The sequence below is a fragment of the Melitaea cinxia genome, chromosome 3, assembly GCF_905220565.1.
Source record: "Melitaea cinxia chromosome 3, ilMelCinx1.1, whole genome shotgun sequence".
Taxonomy (NCBI): Eukaryota; Metazoa; Arthropoda; class Insecta; order Lepidoptera; family Nymphalidae; genus Melitaea; species Melitaea cinxia.
Genome location: NC_059396.1, coordinates 10,892,962 through 10,916,906, shown reverse-complemented (window position 1 = coordinate 10,916,906; position 23,945 = coordinate 10,892,962). Strand labels below are relative to the sequence as shown.

Sequence of the window (23,945 nt, the reverse complement as noted above, 5' to 3'; positions counted from 1 at the left end):
TTAAATTTGTATAAAAAACTTTATTTCATTCAAATGTAATGTAACACATTTTATATGACAAAAAATAGCTTAATACTTACTCTTCTCCTAATAGTACATAAGTAAAAATGAAACCGCATTATGTATTATCATTTTTTATTTTATCCTTAAATAATTTATTTTATAATTAAATATACCTAGAACCGTAGTCACGATTAAATAAATTATGTTAAATAAATAACTGACAGAGATTAAGGAGGAGATAGACAAAGGATTAATCTAAATAGATTGTCCAGTAGTTGGACGATACTTTGGTTTGAGGTTATTTTGTATGGTTTTCTGCGCAGGGTCGTGGCGAAGCGGGCGTGTCGAAGTTATCTCAGCATCCTCGCGTCTACGCACTCGCGCTCGCTTGCTGCTCCGCGTAGTAACGGTAAGGATCAATGGCGCCCGACCTCGCTGGCCTCACCACATATAAGTTCCGCCTTCGAATTAAAGACTAGAATTAAAAGATTGAGAATTAAAAATAAAAACTACAAAAGAAAAAAAAATACGCTTTAAAATAAGAATGCGAAATACGAAATTTATTATTAAAATTTATTATTAAGCGAATTAGAATGAGAATACGAAATAAATCGAGGGGTGACTTTAACTTCCGTTGAATAGATTCATAAAAAGTATATCTTTTCTTAAAATATTAATGTTTATCTTGAATATTTGCGTAATGTATCTGTTTACAAATCTTAATTACCTATGGTGGCCATCTGCATGGACTTGGAAAGTAGTTTCACCGGTCGCACCATCGTGACTGAACAATTTCTTAAGGGCGATGATACCGGCGATCGTTAGGGCGACCTTACTTGCAATCAACGCTTTACCGGCAATAGCAGCTAAAGTCTTCAAAGCTATTCCTCCGACGATGCTTACGGTCGTGAAAATACCGAGTAGCAGGTATGGGAGCACTTTTTTGCCTGTATGAGATAAATAATTAAATTAATAAACATAAAATTAGAAGAAAAATATTTTTAATTGACAAACACACCTCTGCCTCTTCCTTCTTCCACGAGATCCATTGAGATCGTATGCGTGCTTAATAACTGCTCGAACCTAGTGCGTAGCATAGTATCGAGCTTGTCTTCCATCGACATTCCGGGGAGGAAGCGAGGTTCTGCTACAGAACTTGGAGCGTCGGCTTGTTTAACCAGGGTCAGTCCATCGGCGAGCTGTACGCTCTCCTGTACAACACAACAAAATAATTACACAAACCATTTCACAAACTACACAAAATCAACACTAAAAACACCAGTTCACCTGCTCAATTGCTCTTGTTAAAGCGGTTAGCGCTTTGCCTTTAAGGCACGTTGTTAAATGTTTCTGCGCACTGCAATCGTCGTAAACTTTTCGTAAAATGTTAAATTCTGCGGATGGCCACCAAGAACCTTCGTCAGCTCTACCACTATTTATTTCATTTTGTTCATAATCTTCTATATCCATTCTTCGTGATCTTCGGGATCCGTGAACATTTCCAGAGACGACGACCACACATATAATTAATAAACCGGCAATCCGATATGAAGCGCACATGTTTCTGTTAATTTAGCACACTACACTAAAAAAAGTAAATTAACGTATGTGAGGGTGGCTTAGCGTCGACTGATGGGCGAGGAAAACGATGCCAGCTTATAACGGCGCGCCGCTTCACCGACTAACACCACCAAACATCCGCCATTCCGCACCAATTCTCCTGCCCGACCACTTACGTAACTGAACTTGAAATGATGAAGAACAATTTTCCAAGGCAATTTCTCCGATAAAATGCACAGTAAAAAGCGAGACGTATGTACGTTACTACTTTGGATGCGTGTTTCAGATTTATATGTGCACACAAAAAAAAACAGTAATGCAGATGTCTTCGCGTGCTCCATGAGGACGTTATAGTCCCACGTTTCACTCACGGACGACCGGTTTCAGCTCTATTGCATTTGCAATGTGTAATTGAAGTAAATTTACCTTTAATACCGCGTGTAGAGGGTGCAAGGTCGATTTGCGCAGGAGACATTGACCACGCAAGTGCATAGCGTGGATGAGGATGTACAACATAAGGAACTGCGGATATATACAATTAAGGAAAGTAAGAGTCGTATCGAACCGTATCGAACAAAATTGTGTTTGTTATGACAAACGGATATGTTATAAAATTATTAAATTTACTTTAAATGAACGAATTGGTAGTTTACTTTTTAACGTTTTAGTAACCTTATCTAAGGATACTTTTAAGCTAACTTATTTGATATACATAACCGCGTTATTCTAATGTTAGTACATATATCGTTAGTTTGTAATGTGTTGGAAATTTTCTTTGAATATTATGTTTGAAAGTTAAAAAAAAATGAACGAAAACAAAACTTTAGATATAAAATTCTATCAATAATTGTTACTTACTAAGAGGACGACGGACGATACGAAATGCCGATTTTGTTGCAACGGCAAAACCATTTCTTCCCAGCTCAATATTTTCTTTTTATTTCTTTAAAATTTTCATTCCATTTTATAAAGTGACAAAAACCTTCTGAAAAACTAGTTACTAAATTCACGAAAAGATAAAATATTACAGAGATGATTAAACTTTAGCTTCATAATATAGCTGTTATATATATAGCTATATAAATAATAAAAACTATAAATGCACTTTTGGCATTTGAAAAAAAGGGACTTCATCACACAAATGAAGGATAGTTGAGATTTTAACTAACCACGTAAACTATGTAATTGATTTGTTAGTAAATGATAACAAATGTGAATTCAAAAGAGGCTTTAACGTTTGCTACGTTATTGAAAATATGCAGTATCACTAACTAAGATTTCATTATTTACTAGGAAATATATAGTTATTTCCATTACACAAACATCACATATTTGCTTTAAAAACTCAACAGTAAATTTTTTTTTTTGAGTCCTTTATAAGGCATTGTCTACATAGCTATATGCATATGCAAAACTATTGTTTGCAACTTATATGTAGCAGCGCCCTCTAGTAGCTTGTTAGGATTTATGATCGACCATACTTCTTCAAGACCTTGATCATTAGTTTATTTGGTTTTTGCAAAATTTCACAGATTACTCTGATTCTGTATTATTATGATAGAAAAGTAAATATATTTACAATAAATACTTCAATTTACATCAAGACATAATACAGTGTAGGTTAGGTTAGATTAGGTTTAACTGAGGTAGGGCACAGCAGGAATTTCCTGCTCAAAATATGGAGCAGCCCGACTGGGGTAGAACCTCGACCTTACAGAAGATCACAGCAAAATAATACTGTTTTCAAGCAGTGTTGAGTTCCTGTTGGTGAGTAAGATGACCAGAGCTCTTGGGGGGATTGGGGATTGGGTCGGTAACGCGCTTGGTTCTGGTTCGAGGTTGACGAGCTCAAACGGAGGGTGCAAGCTAGAGATACGGTTCCATCAAGCGTCGTCGAGCTCAAAACTGCGCTGGAGGAAGAATGGAATATGATGCCTCAAGATTTTATCAAAAAATTGATAAAATCAATGAAAAATCGCATGCAAGCCGTTATAAAAGCTAGTGGAGGCAATACAAAGTATTGAAAATTTAAATTTTCTTTACTTTTATCAAAAATCATTTTTTTATTCATTATTTTGTTTTTTTCTATTTTCTTCATTTTTTATGCATTTCTGTCAAATTAAATTTTATCAATAAACACTCAACCGATTTTTATCATTAGGATAGCATTTTTTAAGAGAAAAGATTAGGCTTTCAAACAAAAAAAATAAGAAAATCGGATAAGCCATTTTCCTAAAAATCGAACTTTTATACCAATATAGGGCTTGAGTCGATTCAGTTGCACGCGAGTGTAGTAAGCCCAGTGGAATTTGAACATTAAACAAAAGAGTATATATGCGCGCTCGTGTGTGTGTGTGTGTGTGTGTGTGTGTGTGTGTGTGTGTGTATGTATCATGTCAAATACAATACTCGGGGCAACTTTGATTGATAAGGTAACTTTGACAGTCAAATCACAAAATTATTTTTTATTTTTTACGTGGTCCACGTTTAGTGCGTACAATTAAATTTATAAAATTTGTTTATTTAACAAACTTCGTTAATCAACTCTAAAAAAAAGAAGCTTTCAAACGAAGTTAATGTCAAAAACTTAGCTAAAAGTTCCGTGCGCAATTTTTGTATTTTTTTCAGTGGTAAACTTTTTAGATAACTCCAAAATTTTTCTACTATCAAGATATGTAAAAACATTATACACCCTTTAATATTTTCTACGTGACATTGGCGGAATCATCTGTACTCATTTGGCACTATTGAAAGCCATCAACCCTAAAAAAGAAAAAGGAAAACCTTTAATATGTCTATCTTAAAATCTCATCTGTATCAAAGTTACCCAGAAAGTGGTTATAACTTTGACACACAACAAAATTGCCAGTTTTTGATACATATTATGATTTTTATAGACGTTAAATAACTTGAGAGTATGAAAACAAACCTGAGAGCACATATTAAATCAACTCTCGTGCCTCATATTTAATATTGTCAAAGTTAGCTAAACATATATAGTAATGATCTGTCAAAGTTACCCCGATTGACTGTAGTGTGTGTAATGTTTTTTTAGTGATTTAATAACATAACAATACACTTTATTGTACACTAAAACAGAAATAATACAGATCAAATTGATTTTAACAAAATATCATAAGGTTCAAAGGGCGGCCTTATCGCTGGAAAGCGATCTCTTCCAGGAAGTGGCGTAGCTACAAAGGAAGCATGGCGGGGTAGTGCCCCGGGGCCCCCAAACTCAGGAGGCCCTTCGAACTCTGATTTACAAACTATAAATTGAACTAATGAAAATTTCTCCCATATTCGGAATATAAATAAACCAGATTCAATGAACGAGAAGTTAATAATGGAAACTTATCTGAAATATTACAGAGGAATTCCCAACAAGTCTCGAATATCTTTGTTTGAAAGAAGGCTCTCTCCAAGAGGATACGGAAACTTGTACGCCGAGACCTACGCTGCTCAAATACGAGGGATATTACTACTTTTATCGAGCCGAATAGGGAGTTAAAAGTTTTCCAAAGTCCCTTGGGTAGAAACCTTCTCGGGAAGCTTAAAACAGCGGAAGGCAGAACCGTTTGCTCTCACCCTCAGATCCGAGAAGAGGTCGAGACATTTTATGAATAGCTGTACTCGTCGAGCGCCCGCAAGCCTGAGACTTGGGACACTGAAGATCCACATGCATCATTATCACGCCATTATTCGGAAGACATCCCGGATATTGAAGTACGTGAGATTAGTGCGGCGCTCGGTTAGCCTAAAAATGGGAGGGCCCCGGGGGGTGACGGACTTACGACTAAGCTACTTAAAACCGAAGGGTGACCTGCCCTAAAAGTCTTGGCGAGACTCTTTAACGCTTTAACCCTTCTTGAAGTTCTTCAGGATTATGTTTACCTAGGCAATACAATCCAACTGTGCCGTAACAACTTCAAGAAGGAGGCCGATAGGAGGATTCGGTTGAGCTGGGCGGCGTTTGGCAGGCTTCGTCGAGTCTTCACTTCGAAGATTCCGCAATTCCAATTCCGCAATTAAAAAAAGCCGACCGATGGCGAGACCACAATCCAACTGCTGGCTTTGTAATATACAAGTCGAACACGGGCAGCAGCGTCTTCGGTGCGACAAAGCCAGCCCTGCGGTCACCAACCCGCCTGCCCAGCGTGGTGTCTATGGTCAAACACATGACTTGTGGATGCCTATGTCCAGCAGTGGACTGCAATAGACTGAACTAACTGACTGACCGACTAAACGGCTGCTCGACGGGATCATATTAACGTACCTCCGCTGTCTGTGTGTCTGTTACAGGACTGTACTGTACTGTTTTGAACGGTAACGGGTAGATATTTTCTATTATTTTTAACCGACTTCCAAAAAAGGAGGACGTTCTCAATTCGACTGTATTTTTTTTATGTATGTTACATCAGAACTTTTGACCAGGTAGACCGATTTCGATAAATTTTCTTTTAATCGAAAGGTGGTGTGTGCCAATTGGTCCCATTTCAATTTATTTGAGATCTAACAACTACTTTTCGAGCTATATCTAATAATGCGTTTTTACTTGACGCTTTTTTCGTCGACCTACGTTGTATTATGCCGCATAACTTTTTACTGGATATACCGATTTTGATAATTCTTTTTTTGTTGGAAAGGAGATATCCCAAGTTTAGTACCATGATAAGGAAACCAGGATCTGATGATGGGATCCCAGAGAAATTGATGGGAATTCTTGAAAATCAGCAATAACTTTTTACGGGGTGTACCGATTTTGATAATTCTTTTTTTGTTGGAAAGAAGATATCCCTAATTTAGTACCATGATAAGGAAACCAGGATCTGATGATGGGATCCCAGAGAAATCGAGAGAACTTCTAGAAAATCCGTAATAACTTTTTACTGGGTACCGATTTTAATAATTTTTAATTTAATCGAAAGCTGATGTTTGTCATGTGGTCACATATAAATTTTATTGAGATCTGATAACTACTTTTTGAGTAATCTTTGATAACGCGCAGTTACTTGACTATTTTTTCGTCGATCTACGTTGTACTACTCGTCGATATAATTGAAGTCGGTTTTTTTTCGTTTGCGAGCAAACACAATTTTATAAAATAGTTTTAATTTGTTCACTAAGATAAGTTACAATTTGTATCTGGTTTTAAAGTTTATTACGGAGTCGGTCGACTATATTACGACAATTCGGGAGTATGTCGAATTCGGACTGCGACGAATACGGAACAAACGATTTTAAATCGTCTCGTTTATATTTTGCCCTAGGGCCTTTGGTTACCTGGCTACGCCACTGCTTCCAGGCAACCTAGGCGCAAAGGAGATGGTATTGTGTCGGTGTAGGTGTACAAATTATGATATAAACGTGTAAATGTATTTACTTAAACACATGTACATATACATATAAGCACAAACATACATACATATATATAATTTTAATGTATTTTTTATGCATAATTTCAAAAAAATATTAGCATTCTGCACTCGTTCTCTATATAAACTAAGTGTGCAAAATTTCATACTCCTTCGTCCGCGCAGTTTTCGTCAATTAAGGGGAACATAGTTTTTGCTTCACGTATTAATACATAGAAGATATATATATATATATATACATATACTAGCTGACCCAGCCGCGCATTGCTGTGGCTCAGTAAATATAATAGATTGAACCAATGTTTTGATACAATAAAATTAATATTTTCTAAATTCATGATATGATTGGTCAAATCTATAATATAAAAATGAGTTGCTGAATGTGTTGCTAAGCGCAAAACTCGAGAACGGTTGGACCGATTTCGCTAATTCTTTTTTTTAAATATTCCTTGAAGTACGGGGATGGTTCTTACGGAGAGAAAAATTCTAAAAAAAAATTTTCTAAATTGCCTGAAAAAGTCTAAAAACAACACTTTTCTATACTCCCATACAAAAGATTTGTGATAATACTTAAAAGTCAATTTGAACTTTAATACCATACGATAAAGTTTGTATTAGGCGATACGAAGTTCGCCGGGTCAGCTAGTATATTATAAGCATGAAAATATAAGTAAATTATTTCCATCTATAATCTAGAAATAGAAATACGAAGCCATCTACCGGATATCTATGCAACTTAGATGTCAAACCGCCATCTATTAGGATTTTATAGAACTAGCAGATAAATACACACTAAAATCGTATAATAAACATTTAATTTGCAATAACAAATATTGAAATCAATAATTGAGATATAAACTACCCTAAAGTTGGACCATATTACAGATGCTTATAAAATCATTTAAATGAAACAACTTTTTCGGATTGATGTATGTCGGGTGGTTTCGAATAACTTTGTAACGTTAGGACGTCTGACACCTCAGTCTTGTATAAGCAAGTTATTTTACTCTTTGCCTCAGTCCTTCCGTGACCATGGTTGCTGTAAAGTATCCGAAACGTCGGGAATCAAAAAAGTTAATAAACCGCGATAAAATCCGAAAAAGTTTGTTTCATTTAAATGAGTAAAATTCGCGTAAACATTAGAAAACAATATGCTTATAAAATGTCATTAAAATTTTTTCAGTACTTTCAGAGTTTATCGCTATACATATGTATGTAGCGATAAACTCCTAAACTACTTCCGTGACACGAAATATATATATATATATATACTTAAAAATGTTAAACGACTGAGCTTGACGTATCCTATGGAAGAGCATTGCATAGCTTTTTAACTTTAATCGTAAAGAATTCACTATAGTTTATGGCTGTGGTATATACGGAATTTTAGTTTGTTGTCATCTTGAGGTGGAAATGAAGCGCGAAGTTGGCGGATATATCAGGTGTACATATTAATAACCGGGACCGACGGCTTAACGTACTCTCCTAGGCACGTTGGGGAAAACCACAAAGACCAACCAGACCGGAGATAAATATATGAATAAACAAATATCCACTAGCAGCGGGAATCGTACCCGCGACCGTCGGTGTTTAGACGTCGCCGACACGGCACACGTACCATTACACCAGAGTAGTCTTCAGTAAACATAGCGGATAGTTATAATTTTACATAGGGCCGGTTTTACTGGTTGTGGATAAATTATATCCTGCGCATAAGTTACGAGTAGGTTTTAACAGCAGGAGTCAGAATTGGCCATTAGGACCTGTTTCTCCTCAATTAAGAAACTATAACGTAATTCGTAGGTACTTGTTAACAGAAATATTTCATAAATATGTACTAATAGTAGAATAGGATGATGAAAAGAAATAATATATCTGTCAAATAGTTCCACAGCCAGCGTAATAGGCTCATAATATAGGAAATAAATATTATATCAGTTTTCCGAATAGCGGTGAAGTAAATGTTACAAATCTTACAACAAAATACCTATCTCTAAAAGGACAGCGATTAGTGGGCGTTAATCGATAGTAAGATTATGAACTTGGCTCCTAAATCGTTGAACTGTTTTGCCAAATATGTTGTTGCTGTGATGGTGTGTGGTGTTATCTTACTCGGCCTTGAAACAGGAAAAGGAGAATGTAGCACAATTAATTTGCTAGGATATTTGAGATATTTAATTGCATTTGTAGCTCAAGGCTATCGCGTTTTTGTATTAGCTTAAGATCACCCAAGCCACTCCAAAATCATTACATTATTTACATCACAGCAATGCATATAGAAAATATGAAAAGCCATGGGTGCTGAAGCCCATTCGGCCGTTAGTACTTAGGAGCCAGTTGTAAACACGTAATAATTTGTTGTATTTTTACGTTCATGATGTATATTCATGTTTTATATCAAACTTAAGTTTCATTTTTTTATGTTATGATATGCCTGTAAGAAAATTACTACAAATAAGTATTACTATATATTCTATTTTTTTGGAATAGTCCTAAATAGTAAACAAATATGGCGAACTTCCGACCACAGAAAATAGAGTAATATTGTAAGTATAGTAAAGTGACACAAAGAGCAAATGAATGAACAATATTAATAAGCCATAGACGAATATAAAATCCATTTTATCTATAATATAAAAATGAATCGCTGAATGTGTTGCTAAGCGCAAAACTCGAGAACGGTTGGACCGATTTCGCTAATTCTTTTTTTAAAATATTCCTTGAAGTACGAGGATGGTTCTTACGGAGAGAAGAATTCAAAAAAAAAAATTTTTAAATTTCCTGAAAAATTCTAAAAACAACACTTTTCTATACTCCCATATAAAAGATTTGTGATAATACTTAAAAGTCAATTTGAACTTTAATAACATACGATAAATTTTGTGTTAGGCTATACGAAGTTCGCCGGGTCAGCTAGTGTTCAAATATTTAACGCTAACATATGCTAAAATTATTTCAAAACCTAATAATATATTGAATATTTTTGCTAAGAATTAGTAGAGATACAGAATTACGAAAAAAATAAAAATAAAAATTAATCGAGCATCGAGCATAAAAGGCAACAAATTTATATTTTGTTTATGTAAAATGGTCGGTAAAAAAGACCGCAAAAATAAAATTTACAACAAAATAGGGCCGCCTGTGTCTAGAAAAAAAAGTCGACCCTATTAGTATTATTGTCACATTATTTGTATTCACTATAAATATAAGGCAACACACTCTCTATAACATGTAAACAAAAGGATTGATAACACTGTTGCTCACGTAGCTCTCATTGGGTAATCCTAAGTCTCATACTAAAGTCCCACAAAATTTTCCTGTGAACTACAATAAACTTTTATGGCAATGCTACGTGCTATACTTTTATATTATATTGGATAGCGTTAAAAATGTTCAGAGTGAAATTGATATTCAGAAGTATTCATAATATAAAATAAAACCTTTACAATAAATACTACTATAAAATATTGACATTTATAATATTTTGTCAGCATATTTTATGCTCAACATAAATTAAAAAAAAAAAATCTTAAACATAATAACAAATCGCTTTACGGTAACATTGTTTTATAACTTACTAACAAATTATGATTCGTGAAAATTTAAAATATAAGTAAAAAACACGGTCCATTTTATCGCTCATGCTGTTCATTCTCTTATACTTATTCACCTCTAAAAATGTTATGACCACATCCCTATTTGCGTCATAAAAAAATCATTCGTCATTTTCGAAAATATTAATTATCTGTACGCTCGAAATCCGTATTTTAATAATTTTTATGTGTTTAAAATGATAAATTGATATTTGTTTTAGTGAAATAAATAGTAAATGGAGTTTTACATGTGACCGTAAGCTAATGTGTTGTGAAAGTGAGTGATAAATGCGGAAAAAACATGAATTACGATTGACAGGGGTTTGTTTACTAAATAAGACTCTTCCAAAAAAACGGAATATACAATTAAAAATGCTAGATATCAAAGATAATGTGAAAGACAGCTATCGCGCAATGCCACTCGTTAGACGAGGACGGCAGAAAATAGGAAATACTTAATTATTGCTTCTATTATCAGCGAGTATTAAAAATTTATTGTGCGAACTTAGAAATCATGCCTATTAACGCCACTCTACGGTATTATTTATTTGTTAAGCCCACACCACTATTATTTCTAACTAGTGTAGCTAGTAACACGGACGAATTCTTCAAAGATGACACGTTTGACGTTTACGTCGTTGTCAACTTTACATTTCGTAAAAAAGACGTCTTAATGAATCAATCATCTTTGATTTATTATACTTATTTATAATCATACGTTACACACCTGCCGTGTGAAACAAACTTGGAAACTTTCATGTAAATATATTTTTCATACTTTTTGAAAACGGTATTAATATAACAAAAATATTAAAATGCCACTTAACATAGAAGATCTATCATTTAGTGGTGATAATCCTGGTGCAGCTAGATTTGGCAATTTTATTAACTATTACTCTTTTCACACCTCAAAAGAAAGAATTAAAAAATTACATCCTAAAATGTTTCCACCAACAGACAGTGAACAAATACATTGCTTAGACATAGGCTGTAACAGTGGAGAACTAACAGAGGAATTATATGTTTACTTGAAAAACATTTATCCTACTTCGGAAATAAAAATTTTAGCCATTGACATAGACCCCACTTTAATAGAGAGAGCACAGGAAAGAAACACTAATAGAAATATATCGTTTGCTACATCAGATATAACAACAGAAATAGGTTGTAAATTAATAAAAGACTACATACAAAACGAAAATAAGGATAAGTTTGACATAGTATTCTGTTTTTCGGTAACAATGTGGATACATATTAACAATGGTGATTTAGGTTTACAAAGCCTTTTAAAATTTATCAAGGTAAATTCCAGATGTGTCATCATAGAGCCACAACCATGGAAATGTTATAAAAATGCACAGAGACGAATGAAAAGATCTGGTAAATGTTTTGAATTATTTAATTCTTTACAAGTTAGAGATGATGTCGACAAAGTAATTGAAGATATTTTAACTGATGACACATACGTAAAAGTTTATGAATCATCTCCTTCCTCATGGAATAGAATAATACAAAGTTACTTCATAAAAGAATGATCACAGTTTACCTTCGTTATGTACAATTTTTCACTTAAAATAAAAATAATAATGTTTGGTTTGTTGTTTTTTTTATATTTATGTTGCAACCTCTTCTGTGCTTGATTCAAATTCTAATTTGACGTCACTGCCAAGTCCTTCAACATCCATTTCAGTCTCCGAAGCATTTAACATATTAAGCGTAACCTTAAAAAAAATATACACAAGAAAATTTCTATATTCAGAAAAATTTCAACTAAAAATAATTTTATATTCCACTCTCCTATGTATATAAAATATAGGTTATGCATAAGTAACAATTCAACACAAATTTTAACCTTTTATCATGCAAATAATTAAATAATTTTTAAAGTTAGCTAACTAAATCTGCAACCAGTTCTATATAATATAGAATATACTCATCTGTATTGTTTTGTAGATGTGAAATAATAAGAAAGCCTTAATATATTTCTATCATAAAGCCAACTTAATGTCTATCTTAAAATTTAAAAGCAGAAGAGTTAATAGTCTCTATGTACAAGAAGGGTTGGAGCTTAATCAAAATATTGAATATAGGAAAAGCGCTTAAAGGTACAACTAGACTTTTATCCAAATAACAAATATCTCTAAAAATATTAAGATTATTAATCATTTTTATTTTTTAAAAGGTGTCTTATTAAATAAACAGCACATTTGTTTCTGTATGTCTGTTTTTTTTAAACCTTTTTTTTTATAATCACTTTTTTTGTATTCACACCATAGATTCTGATGTGGAAAACCAGAAAAAACTGACAGTTGCTCTTTTAAGTTACAGTTCGTCCAAGAACTAACAACATAACAAAGCCCTTCAGCTTCTATATTACCTATAAAACCAGTTCAATTCAAATCAACTTACCTGACCTGAGTTACTATTACTCATTGAACCTGTGCGATCTTCTTGAATTTTTCTTTTAACTGGTGTTTTTGCCTGTGAGCTGGAAATGTTAAATTATCATGTTATTGAAAATACTTTATGCAAAATAAAATATTGTGATTGTATGTAATTTTAGAAGAAATGTCTTCCATTATATATAATCATGTATTCGTATGATATTTTAAAATATATTCAATACCTAGATTACTATGTAAAATAATTATATCAAATTGCGACTTAGGCTATTATCTACATCACAGGTAGATTAATTTATGGGAGGTTAAATTTTTATTATTTCTGACTCTACCTTGATTCTGGTGCTGCGGGAAGTGTACTCATGCTCCGTTCTGCGACTATCACGCATTATTTTTGAACAAATTTATGTAAAAACGATCTTTATTGCAAGATCAAAATATGATACGAACTGACCTTTAACGAATGACAAATAGACACTTTTAAACAAAATAACGCGTCAGACATAATATTCTAATAAAATTAGTAACATTGCATGCTAGAATATAGGTATAGAAATTCGAAAAATACCCAAAACCGAATCGGAACACCCCACTGTTCACGTGGTCTTGGTCTACCCTACCCCTAGAGTGTTTTTTCAAGCCGTGGGGGCGGAGGGATGGCAGCTCTCGCCCGCCATGCGAAAGCTTTCGTACGCAAGGGCAGAAGGGCTGCACTTCCCGCAGCGCCAGAGCCAAACGTTATTCTTAGGTTAATTTTTTTCGATTTAAAAATTGAACCTCAAAACTTCAACCACGATATCTCTGTAACAACGGGGTTTACACAAAAATAGTTATCCGGGGGGGGGGGGGGGTGTGTGTGAAAAACCCACACTCCCTCCCACCCCCTTTCCCCCCCAACCCCATAAATTTCTTGCCGGCGATGTACATAATTACCGCGATTTATTACGTAAATATATTAGCTATCCTCTAGATTAAGAGCCGTCATTTTGAAGTTAAATAGGTTATGGTTATTTTTTTTTTTGTAACGAAAGTATGTCGATAAGTGGTCAAATTTTGAGCTTAGATCATTCGACGGCCCTTATTTTAGAGACTTACCAATATATTTACTATATATTGCAAAAAATGGTACAAACCTTGACTGCTGTTCGGTCATGGGATGCAACATCATCGTCATTTCTGCTAGTTTATTAAACGCTGCACCGGCTTCAGTAAATATCTCGCCAACCTGAAATGTATGATAACATAATTATAATATTACTGTTCGCAAAACTCTTAATTAATACTATTTTATTTTACAATTAGTACCTTCGCAGCCGAACTATTCATTTTAAATGCGCACTATATTCTCGTGTACTCTGAAAATCAATCTTATAAATATATCGAAAGGAAACAAATTTCATATAATAATTACTTAAATTTTTTTGAATTCACTTTATTCAAAAGAATAATTTATTGTCTGCATAATTGTTTGTTTTTGTTTAATTTTCAATTTTTTTTTTTTTTTTTGAGTTTATGGCCTGGTATCTAGACCTTTGTATACAGTATTCGAAATAAGTGATAAAACGCTTTCCACCAACGAAAGTGTCGTAAACGACACTGTCAAACATCAATAAGGTACACTGTTCGATAGGTACCGTAAAATGGGGTTAAAAGGCATAATTTCGATATTTTCGGCCTGCATAAATTTTACTATGATGATAAAAACTATAAAATATTATATTCTTTTACATTTTTTTAACTAAATATAGATTGTTCCCATTCATACCTAAACCAGGGAGAACTGAAAACAGAAAAATTTAAAACAAAATTTAGTTGATACGGTAATTAATGCAGTCTGACAATCTCACATCTTCATATATATTATATACTAGTGTCTGCGCGCGACTTCGTCCACGTGGAACAGAGGCACACGCAATACTTGATCATTATTTTGCTGCGATGTTATTTTAAAACTGCGATATCTTCTGGAATACTCATTGAAATCGAATTATGTAAAAGGCTATTTAGTTTCAAATTAAATACTTGTGATGAATAACGTATTTATTTAGATAAGGATTAATATCACATTTATAAAAACATCTTCGCAAATAATGCATTATTTTGAAACAAACTTGGTTAGAATAAAAAAGGTTATAGTGAGCCAGCCTTAAAAGATAGATATATGCTGTCGCGGACTTTTTTTAGAACTTTTAAAAAGGATCAATTCTGTCGTACATGATTTTTGCGAAACTTTAACTGTTTTCACAGCGCACGCAGCGGAAGCTCTCAAAAGGAAAAAAGAGCCTCCGATTTTAAAACATTATTCATTGATGCTCCGCTCGTTTGAGCGTGATGAAATATAGCCTATAACCTTCCTCGATAAATTGGCTATCTAACAGTAAAAAAAATTTTCAAACCGGACCAGTAGTTTCTGAGATTAGCGCGTTCAAACAAACAAACAAACTCTTCGGCTTTATAATATTAGTATAGATTGTACTCTACAGATGTAAGATAGGTCGGAGGTCGGATGTATATAAGGATAGATATATACGGTAGATTTTTTTAATAATTTCATTGCGTGTATTTTTTGTGGTTTCACAGTTTTCAAATGCAATATTTTTAGCCTCTTGGTTAAACTTTTCGTACTTTTTCGTTTGTTGTTTGTAATTTCGGAGTCTAAAACTAATTATTAACTATGTATTTCCTTTATATCTATTAAAATGCACTTTAAAAGAAAATAAAAAGGCATTCAAAATAAATCATTATTAAATACAGTCAATCTAACTTTGACGATGTTAAATATAAGACGACATGAGTTAATTTAATATGTGCTCTCAGGTTGGTTTTTATACTCTCAAATTATTAGGAAAAAAAAGCGCTCTAATTGCTCTAATAATAAAAAGAAGACAAAAACAAAAAAGAAGTGCACCCTATATTAAGTAATAGATTAGAATATGGGAAGCATCGTACATTGCATTCTATATTCAGATGTTATCCAGATATTTTTTTTTTCATACTATTGAATGAGTATTTCGTCTTTTGATGAACTCGTATATCTAATTGGGCCAGCAATAATCAAACAGGACACACCTTTCCGACTCGCTATAGTCGTTAAAGAAATAATTTTTTTTAAATAAAATTAATATATATCCACGGACTTTTGAAACCCATGTCCTTTTTTATTTCTAAAACATGCTATTTTTTTTAAATTAAGGTTCATCTATAAGTTCTTCTACTTTTTTGTTTGCAACAACTGATCGGGACGCAGACGTCGTCGACGACGTCTTTGATCTTGCCGTGCGACTGACCAACTAATTTGGATAGTCAGCGAGCTTGTATAAGGTGCCCGTGCTAACGAACAGTTGGACAACTTTTTAATTGTACGTCGATCGGAAGTGACTTTCGATTCTGATCCGATCGGTATCCAAATAATTAGTTGGACAATTTAGTTGGAGAAGATGTGCGGGCTTCCATATGTCACTACACCTATTAGTATACTCTGCGATTTAGTCGGCCAACTTACAATTGTATGTCTGCGGGAGCACTAAATGTTGACCACGTCAAAAATAGAAAATAATTTACGAGTTGACTGTCAAAGTTACCCTTGTCAATCAAAGTTACCCTGAGTGACCGTAAGCACTAAATAATTAAAAATGAATCCTTAACAAACTTTAGTGTTCCAAGTAACCCCTCATGTGTCTCTATTTCTTGTCTTGGCGTGCCTGTTTTTCCTATTTTACCGCGAGACGAACCGCCTTGCCATAGCCGGTGTGTCCCAAGTAGTGGCCAGAGTTCGGGCGCTTGGGTTGGACGTAGCGTTAGAGAAAACCTAGGTCCTACCCTTCCACGGGCTCACAGGTGCTCCACGATCTGGAACGTCTATAGTTATTGGAGGTACTTCTATCACCATTGAGTCGATGATGAAGTACCTGTAAATCGTTCTAGACAGTCGATGAAAGTTCGATGAAACATCCGGCGGCTAGCTCTGAAGCTTCTAGCCACTGCTGAGGCACTTGGACGTCTCCTGCCGAACCTTGAAGGGCTCAGCAGCAAATCTAGGCGCCTTTACGTCGGAGTTGTGCGCTCGATGGCGTTCTAAGATACACCGATTTGGGCGGACGCACTCTGCGCCAGTAATGTGCCATGTTGCCGCGATAGCCGCAGCGTACTATCGCTCTGCGAGCCGCACGAGCGTTCTGCACTTTGTTTTACACCGCATTGTGCCTTCTCGCCAGTAACCCTCCGTAGGAAATGGAAGCCGAAGTCTTCGCAACGGTCTTCTGGCGCACGATGGAGGCGTACCTGAGAGAGGAACCTTGTTCCGCAAGAAGTCGTGCGATGGAGGAGTGGAGTGGACGGTGGAGTGGCTGCGGTGTGGTGTTCTTTCACTTGGCACAAATTTTGACTGGACACGGCTGCTTCGGCCGCTACCTGTGCCAAATGCTGGGGAGGTGGAGTGCTGCGGCATGCCGTCACTGTTACGTCGGAGCTGAGAACACGGCGGAGCACACACACGTGAACTGTCCAGCGTGGAATGTGAAGTGCGCCGTTTTATCGGCAGTTGTTGCACCGAACCTCACGCTGTCGGCTTTACTTAGGGTTAAGGTTGACAGTGAGGAAAAATGGATTGCAGTTTTCTCCTACTGCAAATCTATAATGCTGCAGAAGGAAGCGGCAGAACGGGAGCGAGAACAAAACCCAAACTCGCTCCCGATCCGTCGTGGAAGGCACGGTCGGTGACGGAGGGCCTATCGGGCCAATCTGCCGCCGTAACGCCGGACCAGTGGTTGATAGATCGGGGAGTGTATCGTCCTCATTGCATGGTCCTCAGAAGAGAGGCGACCTTTGTGCTCGAGAGAGCCTCTTAGGAGTTACTAATCGTGACGGGGTTCGGGGACGGGGACGGTAAAGGCAACCGCTAGCGGGATCGCGGAAGTGCAACCGCTTCCCCTTGATTCTGCCCAGGCGTGTCGAGGTTTTAGTCCGTGCGAAGTGTACATACCCTCGAGCTCCCCCGGGCTGGAGGCATCCGTTAGGGATTTAATCTGCGTTTTAAAAAAAAAACAAGATTTCTTAAAAAACAAGCTTATCTTTTGACGAGTATATGCAATAATAAATTACTTTTTTTTAAGTAAGGCCGATAAAAAATGCCGTCTAGTGTTGTTTCTGACACTATACTGTTTGATTTAACGCTCTTACACATGTTAATGTCAGTTTTTGTCAGTGTTGCGCAGTATAATGCAGAGTGTTAGTAAATGGATAGCAACCCATGTCTGGTGATATGTCAAATGTCAAATTTTTACCATTATTACCGGTTTTGTTGTATTAATAGGTTTACAATCATTTTACAATGTAGCCGAATGTAAATGAATTCTAAATAGTTTTTTTTAATAATTTTATTTTTTAAGCAATTTTATTTTTTAAGAGAATTATACATTAAGGTTTAATTTAATTAAACAATAAGGTTTTTGACCGAGTATTATAGAAATCTACTTCCAAGAGTTGATTGATTGATTGATTGGTTTAATGGCTTTCAGTTGTGCCAAAGTAGCACGGTTGATTCCGCCAATGTCACGTAGAGTGGAGAACACACGAAGGAGATTAATTGGTCGGTGCAGTAGAGATAACAGTCTCTATTTAATTTTGAAAACAGGCAAAATAGTCAGACTTTCATTGTTACACCATAACCTAAAACAACACAAACATTTAATGTTAAACTAAGACTACAGCTGTTAGTAACTAAACTATTACAAAATAATTACACTAGGACAGACACATGATTTATTTACAACTTAATTTTATTTATTTCAAAATATTTACACAAAAATCTACAATAGGGACTAAACACCAACATTAACAAACATTGAACATTTATAGGGCGGGGAATATCATGGGGAAGGATGTCGTATATAGGACGGATGAGTTTGGGACAGGAAAAAAGGATATGGGAAACCGTGCCTTCGTCAAGGCCACATTCACACAATGAGTGGTCACGAACTCTGATTTTGGCCAGATGAACAGGTGTACACGCATGGCCAAGACGTAAGCGACATATGCTAGATGTTACCCAACGACGAGCATGTCTATGAAGAGAAAACCAAGGGCGTCTTGGGATGTCTGATTGTATATTTGAGTAAAATTTACCCTTTACCAATTTTGATGAACTCCAAGATAAATTCCAGGACTTGTCCATATGGATTTTGGCTAGGGAACGAAGGTCTTGGCAGGAGTTTTTGTAGTGATCAAGGATACCAGTTTGGATTGCAGCTTTAGCACACGAATCTACTGTCTCATTGCCTGCAATGCCTGAATGGCCTGGAATCCAGACGAGCAGAATATGCAGACCCTTTTGACTGCAAGAGACTTCCAAGAGTTGGTAGCACTGCAAGGGTATCGAGTATTTGACACTGACAGTTGACAAGCTGTGTTTTGTCTTCTTGTAGTAAACTAAATCATGTGGTGATGTGACAGCCAAAATTACTTTTATATTTATACTCTTTGACCAAATTAAAATGTATAAAAGGAACAATTAAGAGCTTATTATTTAGTGTGTCATTTTAAATTGCTAATATTTCAATCAGTGAAATCATTAATTGGTTATTAAGTAATACGTATATGAAATGTAGAACGTGATATATTTTTTATGATTTAACATTTGTATATAATCAACATTTTCGTCTTAAACTTGAACTAACTGTCATTCGAATAGTGTGAGAAATAAACGCCATGAATACTTTTACGCAAAATAGATATAACATGGGACATACACAACCTATACCATGGCAACGAAACTTTCGGCCACAAGGCCATAATATGAATAAAAATAATTACTATGGGTCCCCTTGGTCGTCTCAAGCATCACTAGGAAGTGAAAACTATTGGTGTGAAACATGTGACAAAGGATTTATGACCAGTGATCTTTTAGAAAAGCATAAACTGCAACATCAGGTAAGCAGAAGTCTTAAGTGGTAGTGATTTTTCGTCCGATGCACGGTTGGAACGGCCACGGGGACGCGATCAATTTTGTCCGTTTTTGCGCAAGGACGGGTGCATGGAGTACGGTGCACAGGATCATTTTCACGTTCACGTTTTTAGTACATGCATACGGGTAATTCACCCTCATCATTGAAAATATTCAAATACCGGTGTGGTATTCGTTTGACACTTCGACGTCGACTTAAAATACTATTGCGCACTAAATTTTTAAACTATGAAATGGTTTTACATAGAGAAGTGAGAAAAATTATTTAAAACGTACATTGTTTTATGAAGAGGGAGGCACCTAATAATGCAGTTAAGAACTTAAAACAATGTATAAAAGACACCCACGACGTCTTAAAGAAGTTTCAACATTAATTTAATTTTATGTATAATGCTTTTATTTATTTAACACTTCTGCCTGTAATACCCCACCACTGGGCATAGGCCTCTTTTTCCATGTAGGAAAAGGATTAGAGCTTAATCCACAACGCTACTCCAATGCAGGTTGGCGATATATTCCCTACTATGAGTAACAATCGCTATCAGGTGTACATGATAACAACCGGGACCGACGACTTAACGTGCTCTCCGAGGTAGACCAAGGCTAAAACCTGTATGGCCAGTACAAATGTTTGTCATGTGCGGGTATCGAAACCGCAACCAGTACAATCCATGGCTGTGACCGTTGCGCCAACGTGGCGTCATTTAATTATATAACATTTAGTATTTGAATATTTTCAATGACGAGGACGTACTTGTGTACATGTGCTAAAAATGTGCAAAATGATGCCACGCTCCGTGCCACCTATGCATCCGACGAAAAGTCACTGCCGACTTAAATTGAGTGTATTTAGAATTTAAGTTTTTCAATATTTATTTTATGTTATGATTGTGTTAATATTTTATTCCTTTTAGAAATGTAACATAGATGGGTGCCAATTTGTAGCCCATCCGAAAGTAATTACAAAACATATCCAAATGCAACATGCTACTGGTTTATATAAGCGTATTGGTAAATTAGATAACCCAGAAGAAATTAAAAAATGGAGAGATGAACGAAAAAAGAGATATCCTACCAAAGAAAATATAGAAAAAAAACAAGCTGAAATAAAAGAGAAAATTAAACGAGGTGAAAAAATGGGATTAAAACGTGACAGACGGGGATTGAATAATGACAAACTTGGTATGTAAGAAAATTTCTCCTTATTTGATGATTTATTTTTCTCCTTATTGAATTCTTTCTTGCTTCATTAAAAACATATTAAAATTAACTTAATTTTATTTTAGATTTTGTCCTAATTTCGGGTTGGATTTAGAATCGTTTGGCAACAATTTAAGAGACGTCACGAAACTAAATTATGCAGAAGAATGTTCCAATTTTGAGGTTAGGCTAGGTTAGGTGGGTTTTCTTTTTTTTTTCAAGAATAGTTCATTGCCTAAAGACAACACCTTGTATTGCGAGTGGTATGGGGTTGAGTGGGGGACTCCCTCACCCCTTTTCGTTCTTAAATTCGTGCTAAACAATTCCAAATTTCAACCGATGTTTTATGTTAAATTTGGTTATAGTGTTCAGAAATCATTATCAAATTTACGTAATTTAATTCCAGGCTTTCAAAATAAAAGACAGAAAACCCTAAATCATTACAAACACAACAAATCATTTAATAATAAGAAAATAAACTCACAACTGCCTATTAACAAAAGGCCAGTGAAGAATAAAACGGATCAAACAGTTCCACCTAAAGAAGAAACTAGAAAACTGCAACCATTCAGAGGTATTCAAGATTTAGTGATTGATGATAGTATAAACAGTGACACACCAGAAGAATTCAATGTTTTAATAGAAGAAGATGAAGATGATAATGATGTTAAAACAGAAATAAAAGAAGTAGAAATAGTTTCAAAACCAATTGTTTGCGGAGCTTTAACATCATTGATATGTAATTACGAGTCTACTGATGAAGAAGACATGGAAGAGAACACTAAACAAGCAACTATTAAATTGTCAAAAAAGTTAGATGGTGTAACTGCAGAAAATCGTAAAATAAATCTAGATATCAATAATGATGTAAGTATTGGTATAAAATGTGAAAAATTAAGTAATAAAAAAGCAGAAGTCTCAAAACCTGAAAATAATTCATCCTGCCATAATGAGAGTGACAACGAAAGTGGACCTGAGGAACAAAGTATCACCAAAATTGAACCTATTACGAACGATGACTTAAAATCAACAAAATGCTTACAATCGAAAAACGAACGACTTCAAAGACATGACAAATTAAAAAGCAGACATAGAGTTGTAAAATTGAAAAGAAAATTACCATCTACACTTCTAGAAAAGTTATTACATAAAGAAATTCAACATGAAAGAAATGTTATTTTGCAATGTATAAGACATGTCGTGAAAAATAATTATTTTGATAAAAACTAACAAATATTAATATTAAAATATATATATATTAAATATAGTTTCTTTTCTTTATAAAACAATATCCTAATAAATAAATATTTTTAAACATAAAAGTTTATTCTTAGAATCTCCTAACTAATTTATAACCTATACTGTTTGACAGAAAGTAACAAAAAATTAAAAATTGTGTTTGCTCGCAAACGAAAAAAAAAACCAACTTCAATTACATCGACAAGTACAAAGTAAGTAGACGAAAAAATTAACAAAATCACTAGTCGTCAATACGATTTTCGAGGATTTCCCTCGATTTCTCTGGGATTCTATTATCAGATCCTGGTTTCCCTAACTGTAGGTACCACACTTGGGATATTTCCTTTCCAACAAAAAAAAAAGAATTATCAAAATCGGTTCATAAACTACAAAGTTGTCCCCGAACATACAATATATACCTATATATAATAATTCATCGAATTGAATAACCTACTCCTTTTTTGGAAGTCGGTTAAAAAGTACTTTGGCATTTGAACAACATTTTCGCTGTTGGGACTAGCGTCGACAACGCGCTTGTGATGCTTTTGCTGTTGGGTCTATAAACTACGGTAATCCCTTACCCACAGAGTACTTTGAATATATAGCCCTTACCAATAGGTGAGCAGTACACTTGGTTGCCGACCTATTTGAAGATAAAATAAAAACCGCAGATTTTTTTCCAGTTCAAATAACGAAAGGTAGATACTGCTCAAATTTGTTTTTAGATTTTACAAAATTATTAGTTTGTTGATGAAACTTTGTCTCTACTATAGTTATAATTGAGTTGGCTTGAAACAAAAAAAAGTAATTCAATTACTTCGATAAGCAATACAACGCAGGTACACGAGAAAATAGTTGAAGTATATACCGTATATACTTCAACTATTATATGTCTCTCTCGTATGTATATAATATACGCGTTATCATTAGGTACTCAAACAGTGGCCGTCAGATCTCGATCTAATTTAAATGAAACTACATGACAAGTATCATCTTTTAATTAAAAAAAGAATCATCAAAATCGGTGCAACCAGTGCAAAAGTTATATGGTTATAATATAATACAACGTAAGTCGATAAAAAAAAAGTAAATAGGTCTTAATAGATATAACTGAGATGTATGGCTACGGCAAACCTTTTGACCGCCACGCCTCAAATCCATTCCCTTACCCTGTACGCCACCTGTACGCCAAGGCATAAAGGTGGCTCCACACATGGCTATTTGTGTTTGCTGTTCAGTATTTGTTGTTTTTGACAAAATATTTGACGTACGGGCAAATAGACGATACAACCGCCTACACATGGAGACAAATATCAAAAAATTAAACTTTTTTTTTTGATATTGGCCTTTGATATGCCTTGCAAAACCGACAGAAGTTCGGTAAGCCGTATTTTTTATTGACCATATTTGCCAAATAGGGAAATACGGCAATAAATTTGGCAAATATACTCTCCACACATGGAAGTTATTTGTCAAATATGGCAAATACGCAAACACAAATAGCCATGTGTGGAGCCACGGTAAAATAAACAAAAATACCTACGAAAAAAATAGTGTTGCCAAGAGTCGTTATCGAGTAGGTACCACATAATGACTTATTTTTGTTGGTTTT

At 34.9% G+C, this 23,945-nt stretch overlaps 5 protein-coding genes across 7 annotated transcripts; 3 read left to right on the top strand and 2 right to left on the bottom strand.

The window, feature by feature from the left end:
• On the bottom strand, positions 1 to 1,563 carry LOC123669461. The gene is made up of 4 exons (XM_045603066.1): positions 1,291 to 1,563; positions 1,022 to 1,214; positions 731 to 950; positions 1 to 464 (listed from the first exon to the last, which is right to left on the bottom strand). The coding sequence occupies exons 1-4, from the start codon at positions 1,561 to 1,563 to the stop codon at positions 374 to 376; spliced, it is 777 nt and encodes a 258-aa protein (XP_045459022.1). The 3' UTR covers positions 1 to 373.
• LOC123669460 (nuclear fragile X mental retardation-interacting protein 1) lies at positions 392 to 22,332 on the top strand. Of its 2 annotated transcripts, XM_045603065.1 has the most exons (4): positions 392 to 412; positions 19,662 to 19,860; positions 20,809 to 21,076; positions 21,501 to 22,332. In XM_045603065.1, the coding sequence occupies exons 2-4, from the start codon at positions 19,669 to 19,671 to the stop codon at positions 22,322 to 22,324; spliced, it is 1,284 nt and encodes a 427-aa protein (XP_045459021.1). In that variant the 5' UTR covers positions 392 to 412; positions 19,662 to 19,668; the 3' UTR covers positions 22,325 to 22,332. The 2 variants fall into 2 exon arrangements, with proteins under 2 accessions (XP_045459021.1, XP_045459020.1); XM_045603064.1 differs by lacking the exon at positions 392 to 412 and having other exon boundaries at positions 19,331 to 19,860.
• Positions 11,130 to 12,124, top strand: LOC123669462 (probable RNA methyltransferase CG11342). The gene has a single exon (XM_045603067.1). It carries the CDS (start codon positions 11,347 to 11,349, stop codon positions 12,064 to 12,066), a length of 720 nt encoding a protein of 239 aa, XP_045459023.1. The 5' UTR covers positions 11,130 to 11,346; the 3' UTR covers positions 12,067 to 12,124.
• Positions 11,915 to 16,454, bottom strand: LOC123669463 (chromatin complexes subunit BAP18-like). 2 transcript variants are annotated; one of them, XM_045603068.1, is made up of 6 exons: positions 16,436 to 16,454; positions 14,239 to 14,288; positions 14,067 to 14,158; positions 13,711 to 13,734; positions 12,941 to 13,019; positions 11,915 to 12,252 (listed from the first exon to the last, which is right to left on the bottom strand). In XM_045603068.1, exons 2-6 carry the CDS (start codon positions 14,257 to 14,259, stop codon positions 12,145 to 12,147), a joined length of 324 nt encoding a protein of 107 aa, XP_045459024.1. In that variant the 5' UTR covers positions 14,260 to 14,288; positions 16,436 to 16,454; the 3' UTR covers positions 11,915 to 12,144. The 2 variants fall into 2 exon arrangements, with proteins under 2 accessions (XP_045459024.1, XP_045459025.1); XM_045603069.1 differs by lacking the exons at positions 13,711 to 13,734; positions 16,436 to 16,454 and having other exon boundaries at positions 14,239 to 14,570.
• LOC123667463 lies at positions 17,164 to 17,652 on the top strand. The gene has a single exon (XM_045601361.1). It carries the CDS (start codon positions 17,164 to 17,166, stop codon positions 17,650 to 17,652), a length of 489 nt encoding a protein of 162 aa, XP_045457317.1.
• Positions 22,333 to 23,945: the final 1,613 nt, after the last annotated feature.